The sequence below is a fragment of the Sarcophilus harrisii genome, chromosome 2, assembly GCF_902635505.1.
Source record: "Sarcophilus harrisii chromosome 2, mSarHar1.11, whole genome shotgun sequence".
Lineage (NCBI taxonomy): Eukaryota > Metazoa > Chordata > Mammalia > Dasyuromorphia > Dasyuridae > Sarcophilus > Sarcophilus harrisii.
The window spans coordinates 590454127-590469368 of NC_045427.1; the positions used below are offsets into that span (position 1 = coordinate 590454127).

A 15242-nucleotide genomic window follows, 5' to 3' on the forward strand; every position below is an offset into this window, starting at 1 on the left:
TTATTTCAGGTCATCTCAGCCTTAAATCCCCTAGTACACATGCATCACTATAGCACTAACTATATTAGACGTGCACCAGCTATAGGATATCACACACGCGGGGTCACATAAGCAACTTGCTATTGCTGCGTAGGTGTCTCCTGGCTAGCCAGTATCTCTGCTTCAAGTAGAACACAGGCTGTCATGCCCCTGACTTTTCAGGAAGGCCGAGACGCCTCCAAGAGGGAGGAGACCCAAACCAGACACTGTTGGAGGTCCCCTGGCTGGGCTGAAGGATCTTATACCTCCCTCAGAGTTCCCCACTATCTGTGGCCCTCTACACTTGTCCTCATGGCTAACTATGGAGCTGAGACAGGATCCAAATTCGGGTTTCCCTGACTCCCAAGTCTGACACTCTATCCACAGTGCTACCTAGTTGCTAAAGGAGAGGAAGGAAGGGAGGAAAGAAGGAAGGAAGGGACAGAAAGAGGGAGGAAGGGAAGGAGGAAGGAGGGAAGGAAGCAAGAGGGAAAGAGAGGGAAGAAGGAAGGAAGAGAGGGAGGGAGGGAGGAAAGAAGGAAGCAAGGGAAGGAGGGAAGAAGGAAGGGACAGAGGAAGGAAGGGGAAAAGGAAGGGAGAGAGAAACAGAAGGAAGGAAGAAGGAAGGGAGGAAGGAAAGAAGGAAGGGAGGGAGGGGAAAAGGAAGAGAGGGAAAAAAGAAGGGAGGAAGAGAGGAAGGGAGGGATGAAGGAAGACATTCATCTAAAACCTCCTGGTCACAAAGTAATATGGTTGCATGAATTATAGCACCTCTATGTTGGAAGTGACCTAAGAAACCAAGAAGTCCAACACATATCTGAATAGAACTCTCTTCCAGCACATGTCCAACAAATGTCAGCCAGACATCAATAAAATATTGCCAGTGAGGGGTCCATTTGATTTTGACAGCTCTAATTGTTAGGAAATGTGAGCTTTCTTTGAGCCTGCTTGCCTTTCTGTAATTTCTCCTTCTGGGACCTTACAGAACATGTTGAATCTCTTATCCCTATCATAGGTCTTCTGATGCTGGAAGACACATATTATCTCCTTTCTCTCCTAAAAAAAAATTCTCTAAGCTAAACATTACATTCCTTCAAACAAACTACCCATGCCATGATTTCTAGTCCTCCCACCATCTTGTTATGGGCAACCATGCAGTTCTCTTGACATCTCCTCACTTATCTTGGCTTTAAACACCCCCATTAGCCTTGGTTGTTCTGGTCTTCCTAGGCTATGTTTCCAAGTTATCTTGGAACTGTGGGTCTGTAATCATGTTCCCTTGGAGGGGGTATGACCTGGGGAAGTCTGGGGTGCTGGGCTATCCCTGAAGCACTGGATCCACACATTGAGGCTGTCCAAAGTGTTGAATACAAAAACAGAAGGATTTGGCAATCATGAATCTAGGCTACAAAGTCAGCAGCATCTGTGTAATGGACAGCTGCTTCTTTTGCCAGAGGATGCCTGTGTCAGAGATCATAGGAGCCTATGGGGAGGAAAGCTCTGTGAAATTTTAAGGTTTTCTGTGTGTGTGTGTGTGTGTGTGTGTGAGAGAGAGAGAGAGAGAGACAGACAGACAGACAGACACAGACAGAGAAACAGAGAGAGAGAGACAGACAGAGTTATATTTGAAATCTGATCAGGATACTGGATCAAGAGTCTTGGATTCTAATTCCATTCAATGTTGGTTTATAAGACAGTGGTAAGTCATTTTCACTCAAACTGTATCTTCCCTTTTGAAAAAGCCAAAAAGAGATTCAGTGGAAAGAGCTCTGAATTTGGAGTAGGGAAGCCTCGAGAGCAGATTCTGCCCTCAGCCACTTTGCAGTTGTGTGCTTCTGGGAGGTCTCATTCTCAGCCTCAGCTTACTCAACAATAATGATAGCCTTTACCTCCCAGGGTTGTTTTGAAGATCAAAAGAAATCATGACCATAAAGCACTTTGCAAACCAAAAAGGGCAACATTTTTGTCAGCTAGTATTATATGCAGTTATCTGTTTTCAGATAGGACATTCTATGGGTTTGACAGATAGAGTGAAGGTATGAACATTGTTGAACACCTTCTTTTCAAACCCAAGGAAACAAAATGGAGAATATAAATCTTATTTAATTCAACAAGCATTTATATTAAGCACCAGTTGTATGCAAGATCTTTTGCTGGGCACTAGACATCCAAAGACAGAAAACAGAGCATACTCTCCTGGGCACCTCACAAGGGAACCAAGCCACTCAGGTGATTTTAGGAACTCTGTACAAGAATTTGGGTAACTGCACAAAGTGAGAACCCATCCCAAATGTCCTAAAAGAAGCCTGGATGCAGAATCGGGGGCCTGCTATTATCCCATTCCAAGTCCCTTCTCTTGCTATGGGCATTTCACTCTTGGATTTCTCTCTGACCATCTCCCACGTGACCGTGCACACACTCTAGGATGTATGGATGTGACCTGACAGAACAGCATCCATGTTTATCCAGCTCATTCCCTTTTCTCAAGAAAGAGAGACGGGGGGGGGGGGAAACAGACAAGGAAGGGGAGAGACCAAAAGAAAGAGACAGAGACAGAGGGAAGAGAATCAAAGAGAAAGAACGAGGCAGAGACAGAGATGGGGAAAATAAACAGAGACAGACATGGAAGAGAGAGACAGATAAAACAGAGAAAAAGAGACAGAGATGTGGGAGACAAGATAGACAGACAGAAGTTTCTCTGCTTGGCCTTCCTCACTTCCTATTGCTTGTCATGTTCCTGATAGAGAGGAAAGAAGCATCTGCCGTGAACAAATGAAGTGAGAATTTCCCACCACCACTGCAAGTGCTCCAAAAAGTGAGCAGAGTGGGCCGGGAAGGGCCAAAATGGGCCATGCAAAGGGCCTGGTCTGGAAGTTGGGGACCAAGACTCCATTCCTGTGTTGCCACCTCACTGCAGAACATGGAGTAATGCCATTTTCTGGGATCAGTTCCCTCGTGGTTAAAATAAAGGAATTAGACTAGCGGATCCTTAAGGTCTTTTTCAACTTCAAAGAAATTTCTTCCTACATTTTTCTCTCTTTATCTCTGCCTCTCTGTTCCTCTCATGTCTATCTCTCTGTCTGTCTGTGTTCCCTATATCTGTCTCTGTCTGTCTCTCTCTCTTTCTCTCTGTGTCTCTCTCCCCTCTGACTGTCTTTACCCTTCTCTGTCTGTTTCTCCTCTCTCTGTGTCTATCTCTCTCTAGCTCTTTTTCTCTGTGTCTCTCTCCCCTCTGACTGTCTTTATCATTCTCTGTCTTGTCTCTATTTCTCTCTAGCTCTTTTTTCTGTGTCTCTCTCCCCTTCTCTCTCTTTTTCTCTTCTCTGTCTGTTTCTCTCTCTCTCTCTCTCTCTCTCTCTCTCTCTCTCTCTCTGCCCTCCCCCACTCCAGATCCACTGCTTTTTTTTTTTTTAGCTTGTTTGGTTTTTGTCCTTAGATATAAGGGGCATTGCTTCATTTTCAAAGCTAGCTTAAGTACTGTGGAAGATACTGTGCTTTCCCACTGACACATCCTTGTACCAGCCAAAACACAGAAATCTCTGTAAAAAATTGAACTTTGTGACCAGGCTTAGACAGAACAGCGACAAAGCTGATTGGTTATACCGGGAATCTGCTCCCAAATGACATCTGAACAGATCTGTGTCATCCATATTTATCAGTTTGCTCCTCCTAAATTAGCTCTGTCTCCTGACCAATCTTCTTAATTCTCCTAAAGAAGGAGTTTGAATTTGCAAACGTTAGCTGTGGACTCAAAAGGATGCTCTGTTTGTCTTTGCCTCCGTGGGTTTTTTCTTTTACAAAATACAAAATGGAATACTTAGCCTCTGAACTGGAAGCCGGGGATAGGAACACAATGTCCCTGACTATTGTTCAATTTTTATGTCAATTCCAAAAGGTCATAAACACAGAACAAATTCAAGAAAGACACAGCTAGAAGTTCTCATGGCAACTGGGACTCGCCCACTTTTACTGCCTGGAATTATGGTGGGGGCGACTGTGCAGAGCCAGAGAGTCCTTGGTAATCAGCACATAAGAGGGCAGGCTCCATTTTGTAGGTGGGGGAATTAATCGTGGTGATATGCAAGGATGCGACCTGCTTGGAATCACCACCCGGCATCGGGAGAAAATTCCAAATGCCCACAGAACCTGAGAGGCAGGGCACCCACTCAGGAGCCAGAGGCAGACAGGAAGCAAGAGCTGGAGAAAGGCAAATGTGGATCTGACCTGGCTCTCTGAGGCTCTGTGGTTTAGTCCAAAAGGGATAGAATTCTGGGGGGAAATAACCTCCTGGGTTGTGTAGCTTCCCTTTAATACTGGCCGGGGTGGGAGAAGAAAGGAGTATGAGGGAGTCACTTCAAACCTAGTTAAATTCTGAAATCTACCCCTGCCAATCCTATGCTTACTCTCTCTGGTCATGGCTTTCTCCATCTGTGAAATTTCTCTATCTATAAAATAGTCTATAAAAATATGTGTACATGTGTATATGTGCACACACACACACATACACACACACACACACACACACACACACACACAACTACACCTTTCCTTCCCTGTTCATTGCTTTCTCCATCTGTAAAGTGGGAATTAAAGGGGTGGAGTGTGTGTGTGTGTGTGTGTGTGTGTGTGTGTGTGTGATTTGATTGTTTTTCAGTTATGTCCAACTCTTCATGACTCCATTTGGGTTTTTCTTGGCAAAGATAATGGAGCAGTTTGCCATTTCCTTTGTCAGCTCATTTTACAGAGGAAACTGAGGCAAAAAGGGTTAAGTGATTTGTCCAGAGTCGCACAGCTAGTTAAGTATCTGAGATCTGATTAATCTGAGATTAATCTTCCTGATTCCAGGCTGCCATTCTATCCACTGAGTCACCTAGCTGCCATCTCTCTTTTGCTTGCTCTCAATCTCTATCTCTCTCTCTCTTTCTCTCTCTCTCTCTCTCTCTCTCTCTCTCTCTCTCTCTCTCTCTGTCTCTCACTCTCTTTTTCTTTCTTCCCCCCTACTTCCTTCCCTCCCTCCCTCCACACATATTTCTATTTTACAAATGGAAAAAGCAGAAGCAGAACAGTAGGATTTCTACTATCTCTGGCAGGAGAACCAAGAAACATCTGTCTTTGACATCCTTATCTTATTTCCTTCTCTGATGCTCACCTACCAAGCAGCTCTGGTCCACACATCCTGTTCTGTTTTGCAGTACGCTCCTTTGTGAATGTGTCATGGTTCCCCCTCCCCCACAGCCCATTAGCTTCTAAGCCATAAAAGACCAGGCACTTTGATTTCTTCTATCTTTGGGTCTCTCTTGTCCCTCATACAACTTCCAATGTCTCAGAGTGTTTGAATGAATTGCATGCATCTCAAACATCCTAGTTTGTCTTCTTCACTTTTGGAGTTCTCCTTTCTATGAATTTATCTGAATCTTATGGGGGGGGGGAGGGAGAGACTATTGGTATTTTCAGCCTGTACCCCTCTGGCTAAAAGTCCCATTAAGGCTATAGGTTTTGTATGAAATAGGAATTCCTGTCTTATCGGAAAACATTTTTCAAACAGTGTTCCAGAGGAGCCATTTAAAGCTGTCCGATAACACAAGAAATCTGTGGGAAATTGTAAATGATACCTCCAGATCTCCAGAACTGACTTTTCACAGAGCACTATATCTTAGAATGAATAAATGTAAGCTACTTGAGAGCAGGACCATTTCTTATTCATCTTGTATATTTCTTGGTGTTTAATGCACTCAATCTAAACTTGGAGAATTGAACTGAATAACTTGGATAAGCAGATAGGTGACTCAGTGGATAAAATGCTGGCTAGACTTGCAATTGGCAAGATTCTGAGTTCAAATCCTATCTCAGACATTTAGTGTGTGACCCTGGACAAGTGTGCCTCAGTTTCCTTACTTGTAAAATGAAGATGATAACAGCCCCTACCTCAGAGAATTATTGTGAAGGTCAAATGGAATAACATCTTAAAAAGCACTTTGCAAACCATAAAACAGCATGAAAATGCCTGTTATTATTACTATTATTATTATTATTTAAAATTTTCTTGCCCTGATCCCAAAGCTCTGGTTAAAAACCAAAGGGGAAACCCAGAATAGGGAATATCTGCAGCGAGGTACTCACAGATGAGATAGGGAAGTCACATCAGTGAAGATGCCCTCACGGAGAGTGGAGATGTCATTGCCATGGAGAGACCTGAGAAGACAACAATCTACTGTTGGTATAATCTCCAAGAAGAAAGGCTCCACCAAAGCTGTCTGGTGGTTAAAACTTGAAACAAGAGACTGGCTTAAATTCTGACAAGCCGGGACTTGCCAGTGGGTAGATCACAAAAATATCTCCATCCAGGGCTCTAAGAAGGAAGTCTGACCGCTTCATAGCTCTCCCTTTGCAGGCCACAGTGCCATGGATTAGGGCCAATGATTTAGCAAAGGGCCTTTTACAGGGGTCTTTGTTCAGCAACCTCAAATCAATTCATCCCAGCCCATACCAGCTTCAGTACTTATTAGCTGTGTCTGGAGGCAGGTCACTTGGTGACTCTAAGCCTTGTTTTTATTTGTTTTGCTTTTTACCTGTAAAACAGAAATGAAATCTACCTTATAGGGATATTGTTCTGACCTTTTTTGGGGGCAAGTGCCTTGAATGAAATTCTTTATAAAGTGTAAACCTTCTATAAATGTGATCTATTTTATCATTTTTCCCAGGGAAAGGAGGATATTAGATCCTTGAAGAAGGTATTTATTTATACCCCTAGGATTGAGAGTTAAGAGGGGATGGAGTAGAAACATAATAGAGTTTTCCTTAATAACCCCTATGTGCAGTCTATGAATCAGTCGATGCAAGCACCATCTGACCATGTACCACAAACATTGTGGTTGTGTTTGGCAAATGATTCTCATTCATTTCTGTGAGTTCAAGTCTTAACCGCCAGGGGCATCGACAAGTCAAATGACTTGCCCGGGTCCCAGAGCTCGTGTGAGTTTGAAGCAGGACTTGACACAGATTTTTCTGACTCCACGGTCAGCTCTCTAACCATGAGACCATGATTGCCATGCTGCCTCTCAGAGATCTAGAGGGAAGGGCTCCTTTCTGCCCAGGCATGGGTGGGAAGATCCTTTTATCAGATAGACCATCCAGAGTAGCTTTCCATAGAGGAGAGGAGAGGAGCCAAAAGGACTTACAGCAGCCGGAGAGAACGGAGACCCTCAAAAGCCAGTGGTGGGATGCACTGAAGAGAATTGTAGCTGAGAATCCTGTGAAGAGGGAAAGGAAGCACCCAGAGATTTTAGCAGAAGAGTCACACGTGGCACACTTTATCTCCCTGGTTTCAGTGGGTCAGCTTTTCTTGTATTTTCCTCCTCCTCCTTCTTTCCCTGCTTCTTTTTTTCCTCCTCCTCCTCCTTCTTTCCCTGCTTTTTTTCCCCCTATTCCTCCTCCTCCTTCTCAAATAAAGCATCTACCTATGAATGGGATTATCTGAAGAATTAAATGCAGTGAACTTTAAATCGAAGGCAGACAGGGGAACAGATGTTAATAGTTATGGGCATAGAGTTAAATAAATGAGCAAATAGTGGGTAAGTATTAAGCTAGATAGAGTATTTACATTGTATGCAAACAAAGGAGTCAGTGCCCCCTGACAATTTACACACTGCTAGCTGCCAAGATCACCAACAGGGTGACTGCCAGCTTTGAAGACAGCCTCCCAGAAACTCAATGACTCTTCCTCATTTAAGTAAGACATGACAGTTGGGGAAGTATCAAGTGGCCAAATACCACAGATGCTTAAAAACGGGGCACAAGTAACTGGGTAACCTTCCAGGAAAATAAGTGTGGATATTGGCATATCAAGTACTTTGCAATCCTGGAAACCCTGCCAGGTGCTTAAAAAAAAGAATTATAGCATTGTAAATTGTGCAAGGGTATGGGGTAGCTACATGCTCTCAGTGATGAGAGAAAATGGCCGTCTAGCTCCATCACTGCACTTCAGGCACATTCCAGGCTTAGGAAAAAACCTGACAAGAGAGTTGGGTTAGACAGGAACCTCCTGAAGAGGAAAGAGAAGAAAGGAAGTGGCCCGAGCTCTCCTGTTCAATTCCTCCCATCCCCTGTCACCATCCTACTGTTTACCCCTGGTTTGGTTCTCCAATTTCAGACAGGTTTAAGGAGAAACAAATTAAGCTCAATCGGTTCTCTAGTTCTTGGCTGTAAGAAGGAGACAGTGTAATGAAGAAGGAAGCCATTTAATTATTAACAGCTCACTTTCTCCCAGCAAATTTCAGAAGCTGGCAACTTTGTTAATGGATATGCTTACCAGACTGGGGCGTCTTAAATTATTTCTACTCATGATCCCTTTTTGCCTGAGAAATTTTTACCCGACTCTAAGTATAGAGGTAAATAAAATAGACATAGACACGAAACATTTACTGATAATAAATTATAGTTTTACAACCCTCCAATTTGATTAGGATGCCCCACTATGGGGCCATGAACCACAGTTTAAGAAGGTGGGCACTAGACTATAAGCAACTTGAGGAGAGGGACCGATTGTATTGTATTCTATCTCTTTATACCACAGTGCCAGACATGTAACCAGAGCCTGTCAATGGCCTCTAAAGCACTTAGTAAGCCTGACCACCCTGTTAATGAGCTGGCTCATGTTCATAAGTACTATTTGTAAATAGTCGGCTCTACTGCATTTTGTTTTTTTTCTCATTTTTTCCCTTTTTGATCTAATTTTTCTTGTGCAGCATAATAATGGTAGAAATATGTATAGAAGAATTGCACATGTTTAACATAGATTGGATTACTTGCCATCTAAGGGAGGGAGTAAAGGGAAGGGGGGTGGAAATTTGGAACACAAGGTTTTGCAAGAGTCAATGTCTAAAAATTATCCATACATGTTTTGAAAATCAAAGGTTTTAATAATAAATAAATACTTGGCTCCAAATGGAAATAAGGAAAATCACTAGGATCTTTCAAATACAGGAAATACAATGAAAAAGAACTCATCCGTGGTTTGGAAAAAGCCAACACTGATGGCAAACTCCAGTTTCACTTTCTAGGCAGTAGGCTAGATGCAGTCATGGAGAAGAGAACCCACATGTAGGGCTGACTGGCTTTGACATATCTATTATGCTAATTGTTTGAAGTGAGCCTGGGCTGGGGGAAACACGTGAAGATAACAGACAAATGCATTTTCCAAAACTCCTTCTCAAATTTGCCCTGTCCAAGGGTTTTTAACTGTACTTACAGGGTAGTGAGCTGGCTCATGTTGGTGAAGGAGGAATTACTCAAGGAGCCGATTTTATTGTTGCTCAAGTCCCTGGAAAACACAAATGTAGGATTTGGAAAAGAGAAAGAAGCCAGTTATTGCAGGTAGAACCTGAGAGGACCCAGTCATACCTGGCCAATGCCCACCCCTTCCCCACCACCTTTTCCTATCATGTGCCCGGTGCCATCCTATCATTCCAGGGGCCACCTGTGCCCTTTCCCCATCCCTGTTGATGATAAATGGGAGGAGGCAGCTGATAACTGGGACATTGCACAATTCAATGCCCTCTTCTCTGAGCCTCATTTATGCATGAGAAGTTGGGACTAGATGAACTCTAAGGTCTGGCCTGGTTTTAAAATTCAGTGAATCTGTGATTGGTTGGAATACAGCAGAATCACACCCCCTCCAAGAATGCACCTGTATGGATCCATTAACATCTTAGCCTTGCCTGCCAGATATTTCTTTTGTTCCTTGCATAGAAAATAAAGCACTAGACTCAGAATTAGGAAGACCTGGATTCAAATCCCATTTTTGATGCTATTACTGGGGATAAATCATCCCTAGCCCGTCTCAGGCTTGCTCTCCTCAGATATAAAGTGGGGATAATAGAACTTGAATTATTTATCTCAGAGAGTTGTTCCAATGAGAGTGTTTTAAAAACTGTAAAGCACTTTACAGATATATATATATATAGTATAATTAATATATAATAATATAAAATATATAAAGATATAAATATAGTAATAATAATAGCTAACATTTGTTGTTCCTGTTATTACTGCTATCTAATAAAATCTCTCCTTTCCTGTCTTTCTTCATATCTGTCTCTGTGTCTGTCTTGTTCATTTGATTTTGTTTTCCCTGCCTAGCTCTTTTCTTTTCTTTTTTTCCCCTTTCTTCTATAAATGAAAGGATTGGTTTCCTTGGGACTGCTGAAGAATTGCACATTTCTTTAGGATCATTTGAAAGTGGGAAACATAGTCCAGGGCAGGTATGAATGGTCAATGACTAAGTTCGATTAAATATTGGATAAGCAAATGTGCTGCGAGATATCTATATCATTATCACGGCCAATAAACATTTATTAAATGCTTATTATTTTACATATGCATGTGTGTGTGTGTGTGTGTGTGTGTGTGTGTGTGTACTGGCATAGCCACTTCCCTGCTGAGTTTACTGCCTAGTTTTATTTTGTAATAACTTTTTTTTTTTTTGCATTAAAGGAAATTTTGTTTTCTTTAAGTTCAGTCAATTCAGAGTAGTAACTTAAGGTCCTGCATTTAGCTTTAGAAACTCAATTGCACAAGTATAGGAAGGGGAATCTGACTTTAATCATTTGGTAAGGGAGAAAAAAATGGGGTTTTAGTTAGCCACAAGTTCCACATGAGCCAATGATGCGATTGGTTGAAAACAAAACAATGACAACAATAAGCGACCCATTCCACCTTAGGCTACAGCCGTATTTAAATCATAAGAGGTGATAAATTCACATTCAGCGCAAGTCAGACACATTTGAGGTATATCATGTTCAGTTTTAGGTGACACAAAGGAGCCAGAGAATATACAGACAACGATGGCCAGGATGATGAGAATGGGAATGATAATCTGAATCAAAGAAGCTGAGGATTTGTAGCCTGAATAATGAACCCATCATTCATCACACATTTATTAAATATCTACAAGGCACGTCATGAGAGAATATAGACGTGACTTTTTTCTTCTGTTTATTCCTAAAATTTTCTTCATAAAGTGACTTGTTCTAAGACCCATCTTCCTTTCCCACAGGAACAATATTAGAATCAGCTCTACTTGACATTCTGTGAGCATCTAGCTGAGCTATTCACACACTTCATTGGAAAGCCATAAAAACCATTCCTGACCAAGGACATCATACAAAAGAAATCACAGCTGTGACCAACAATACATCATAAAAATCATGACAACAATTATAAATCCCTTTAATAATCTCAAGGAGTAAAACAATGTTCCAAGCTGGAGATTATAGGCTCATGGAGCTAGAAGCGCCCTCTGAAATCATCTACCCCAACCTCCTTCATTTTATAGAAAAGGAAACAAAATCCCAAACGACTTGTTCAAAGTCACATGGTAAGAAGCAGAGTCAGGATTCAACTACTTCAGGTTCCCGGAGTCAGAGCTTAGTATTCTTTCCACCTTACCCTGTTATTATTGTTTAAGAAAAGGGGCAAACTCTGATCTCAGACACTTAACAGTTTCTAGCTGTGTGACCCTGGACAAATCACTTAACCCCAATTGCCTAAGAAAGAAAGAAAGAGAAAAGAAAAGAGGGAAAAAAAGAAAAGAGAAAAGAAAAGAGGCAAAAATATACTATTCACCAGAATCACCACACTTATGGTCAGTGGTTCATATGTATCCACAGCACTCCCAGATGAAAATGCAGTTCCTATCTGATTTTAACATGTTGACATATTGATTTTAATATATATATATATATATATATATGTATATATCACTATATATAGTTTTTTAAGTTAACATATGGCCCAGAAAGATCCTTATGGATGATTTGGTGGCTCCATTTCTATTTTATTTTGACCCCACTGAGGAGCCCAGTGAGTGTATCAGAGATCCCAGTTTACCACAAAATGCAGATACAGAATATAAAACACTCAACTCCCCATTCAGAAATTTGATCTAAAACTAAAATGCTCATTATCATAACACATTATATACTTCACAGTCAAATTAATAATAAATTGAGTACTATTAGAAATGTCTGGGGAGGGGGATTCTTTGAATAGCCCAACTCTAAAAATGTTTATTCAAGAAATTTCAAATTTGTGCCGTCAATAAATATTCCTACTAAGCAGAATTTTTAATAGTAAGACCTGACCTAACATTTTGCCCTTTCATCCTATCCTATCTCTCCAATTGGTTCAAAGCTATAAATGCAGCTGTTTAGTGCCAGACCAAATAAAGGTCACCAGGAAAAGGGAAGGGCTGTTAAATCACTGTATTTGACATTCTGTTGGCAGCTACCAGAACTCTTCACACTTCATTGGAAGCCCATAAAAACAATTTGGAAGGGCTCCTTTGAGATTGCCTGGATGATCCAGGTTTCTTTGGGGAAAAAAAGTCTTTCCAAAGAACTTTGAGCCTATCCCTTCTCTTTTGGTGGCAAACAAGGCATTCAAAATCAGTAGTAAGGATGTTTTTTCAAGGCTCTTTGAAATCTCTCTCACAGAATTACTATAGTAAATTTTACTATTTAGACATTGGTTAAAAATAAACCAAAAAAAAAAAAAAAAAAAGGATAAAGACAGCAAGAATTGAGGCATAAATGTTAATTAAGGATCACAGCACACAACAAAAAAGATGGCGTTCTATAAATTTGTTCTTTGTGGAATAGAGAACTAGGATCAATGAAGAAATGGAGGCAGAGTTAAGTGACTTGGCCAGGATCAAAGAGCTGGTGAAGCTGAATCTATACTCAGATCTTCCTGATTTCCAGCTCTTCACTCTGTCCCAGTGCCACTTAGTGCCCACAAGAGTACTAGGATCAATGAATGAAAATTAGAAGTAGTTTTTAACACAAGGAAAGGGAAAAAATATATAATTATAGGCATCCACCAATTAAATATATCATGTCCGGATGTATAGCACTTCCATCCATAAACGTATACCAAGGAAAGTGAGGTGCCCCTCTGTTAGGGAAGGGATGCCTATCCTGGCTCACAGGTTGGTCAGGCAGCCTCCATGGTTTTCTGCAATTCAGATTCTATGACTCTATGGACTTATTCAATCTCTTCTTGGGGATAACTGTGAAGACCGAGTTAGCACCCTGGATACCTTAGAATCAGCCAGAGTCAGGATAAGCAAAAATCCTTGGTCTTTATTCTTGGTCTTTAGGGGTAGAAGCAAAGGGAATAGATACAGGATCTCCACGACCTCTCCTCTTCCTCTCCTAACCAGAAGTGACTCCGATTAGTCTTATTACACCTCCTAGTCCCTCCTACAATTCTCTGTATACACCAATTATCGAGCCAGCACAGCATGGTAGGAAGGGCTATTTTCCAAGCATATGCTAATAGAGTATTGTCCAATCGGTAATTAGCCTTAAGTGCTTGGTTGTCTGATCCCAGTGCATCAACTCAGAGTTTCAGCCCTTTACAAATAACAAATTCCACATATTTACAAAGGTAACTAGATGATGCAGCAAACAGAACAATGGACTCAGTCAGGAAGAGCCAAGTTCAAATTCTGCCGCAGTAGAGAGACTATTCACAATGATGAAGTCACAAATCTTTAGAGCAAAGCTGCTTAACCTTGTATGTGAGGGAATCTGGTAAAGATGGACCCCCTTCTCAGAATAACTTTTTGTTGCCAACATTTATGATCAGAGGAAATGCTAAATTTCAAGTAGAGGTTGGAGAACATAGACATGCAAATTTTTCCCCATCCCAATTTCTGGACTCCCTGAAATCTATCCATTAAGCCTTTGGGAGTCTGTGACCTCAGAGTAAGAACCTTTGACTTAGAATATTTTCTCTATATTTTGAGCTTCGTAGCTAATAATTTAGAAGCATGTCCCTAATATCACCTTGTAAATAGCAGGCACCCAGTAAATCTTTTTTGATTAGCTGATGAGTAAGCAAGATTCTGTAGATCACCAGACAATGCAAAAATCCTAAAGAGCAGCATCTAGTAGAGCGCCTGGCACATAATACGTCATAAATTGCTTGTTAATTGAATATAAAAATTCATTCTACTACTGCTGAATAATGTTTATGAAGGCAGGTATTTTATGCATCTTTCTTATGGCAAATGATTTGAGGTTATGCTGTGTAAATTGACAAAGAAAAGAGGTTTGGGGGACACAAAGCCGTCAGTTATCCCAGTTTGAGGCAAAAGCTGCCTCAGAGGGTTGGAAAGTAGTTCAGAGGTAGCATGGGTCATTGGTCAGCAGCATGGGTGAGGTAAGTGAAGGAGGACAGAACCAGCCTTTGCAGAGTGACTGGGTCACTTTGTGGAGCAAAAGAATAGAAAGTAGTTTGAATGAGGGTTGGTTCAGCTAGAGAGGGATTCCCTTTTGTGGGAGAGTAATGAGTGGTATGGAGTGGGAGGAGAGTGTCGGGAGCTTGCAAAGAATACAGAGAGAGTGAGTCAGTGGGAGCTTGCAAAAAGGACATAGAGAGAGAGGGGGGGATCTGGATTCTATTTTCATGCCATCATCCAATGCTACAATGACATGTCACCAAAAAGAACAATCTAAGAGGCTGACATTTAAAACGTGCATTTTTGGAACCTCCCCAGGCTTTGGGGGGAAAAGGTACTTGGGGAAGGTGTGAGTTGATCCGAGGCACAGAGCGTTCATGGCACAGGACAGATGTTAATAAGATCATGACATTAATAACCAAAAAATATATATATATATCAAAACTCGACTAGACACAGACGGACCACGAATCAGGGCTTTATAGGAAACAGGGGTGGATTTGGTCAGTGGCTAGGTCCTCTTAAAGAGGGTGTTATTAAATTGTATTTAGAGTTCCCGGCAACCCCGGAACAGCCTTTGTCCCTGCTTCACCTGCTGAATCTTTAAAGCCTTCTTCAAGAAGCCTTCTGCGCTTCCTCGGCGTCAAGGAGACTCTGGGACTCAGTTTCCTGACTCGGCGCTGTAGTACCTCACCCAGCGCACATAGTAAAGGTTTATTTTCTATAATGGCGTTACTTCTCACTGAATGCACCCCGGCCCTACCCTGGGCTCGGGGCTCCCTGGGCAGAACCTGGGATCTCCAAACCCCTTTTCCTCCTTCAAACGTCCCCTTTTCAAGCTGCCCTTGCCACGGCTCCCTGTGTTTGGGGCTAGCAATAAGTGCCGCGGAAGCCTCCAGATGTGTCCATTCCCTTTGTAATTTCCCTGCCTGCTTCCTAAAATCTAAACGAAAAGGAGCGTCCTCCTTGAGCCAAGGAGCGT

At 41.8% G+C, this 15242-nt stretch overlaps 1 protein-coding gene across 2 annotated transcripts in view; it reads right to left on the bottom strand.

Moving 5' to 3' along the window:
• The window catches only part of SLIT1 (slit guidance ligand 1), a 245809-nt gene that overhangs the window by 22461 nt on the left and 208106 nt on the right, over positions 1-15242 (bottom strand). For both annotated transcript variants that reach the window (XM_031956187.1, XM_031956186.1), the window contains 3 exons: positions 9266-9337; positions 7197-7268; positions 6139-6210 (listed from right to left, as the gene is read on the bottom strand). In XM_031956187.1, the coding sequence (XP_031812047.1) occupies positions 6139-6210; positions 7197-7268; positions 9266-9337 (216 nt within the window). The remainder of the gene's footprint in view (positions 1-6138; positions 6211-7196; positions 7269-9265; positions 9338-15242) is intronic.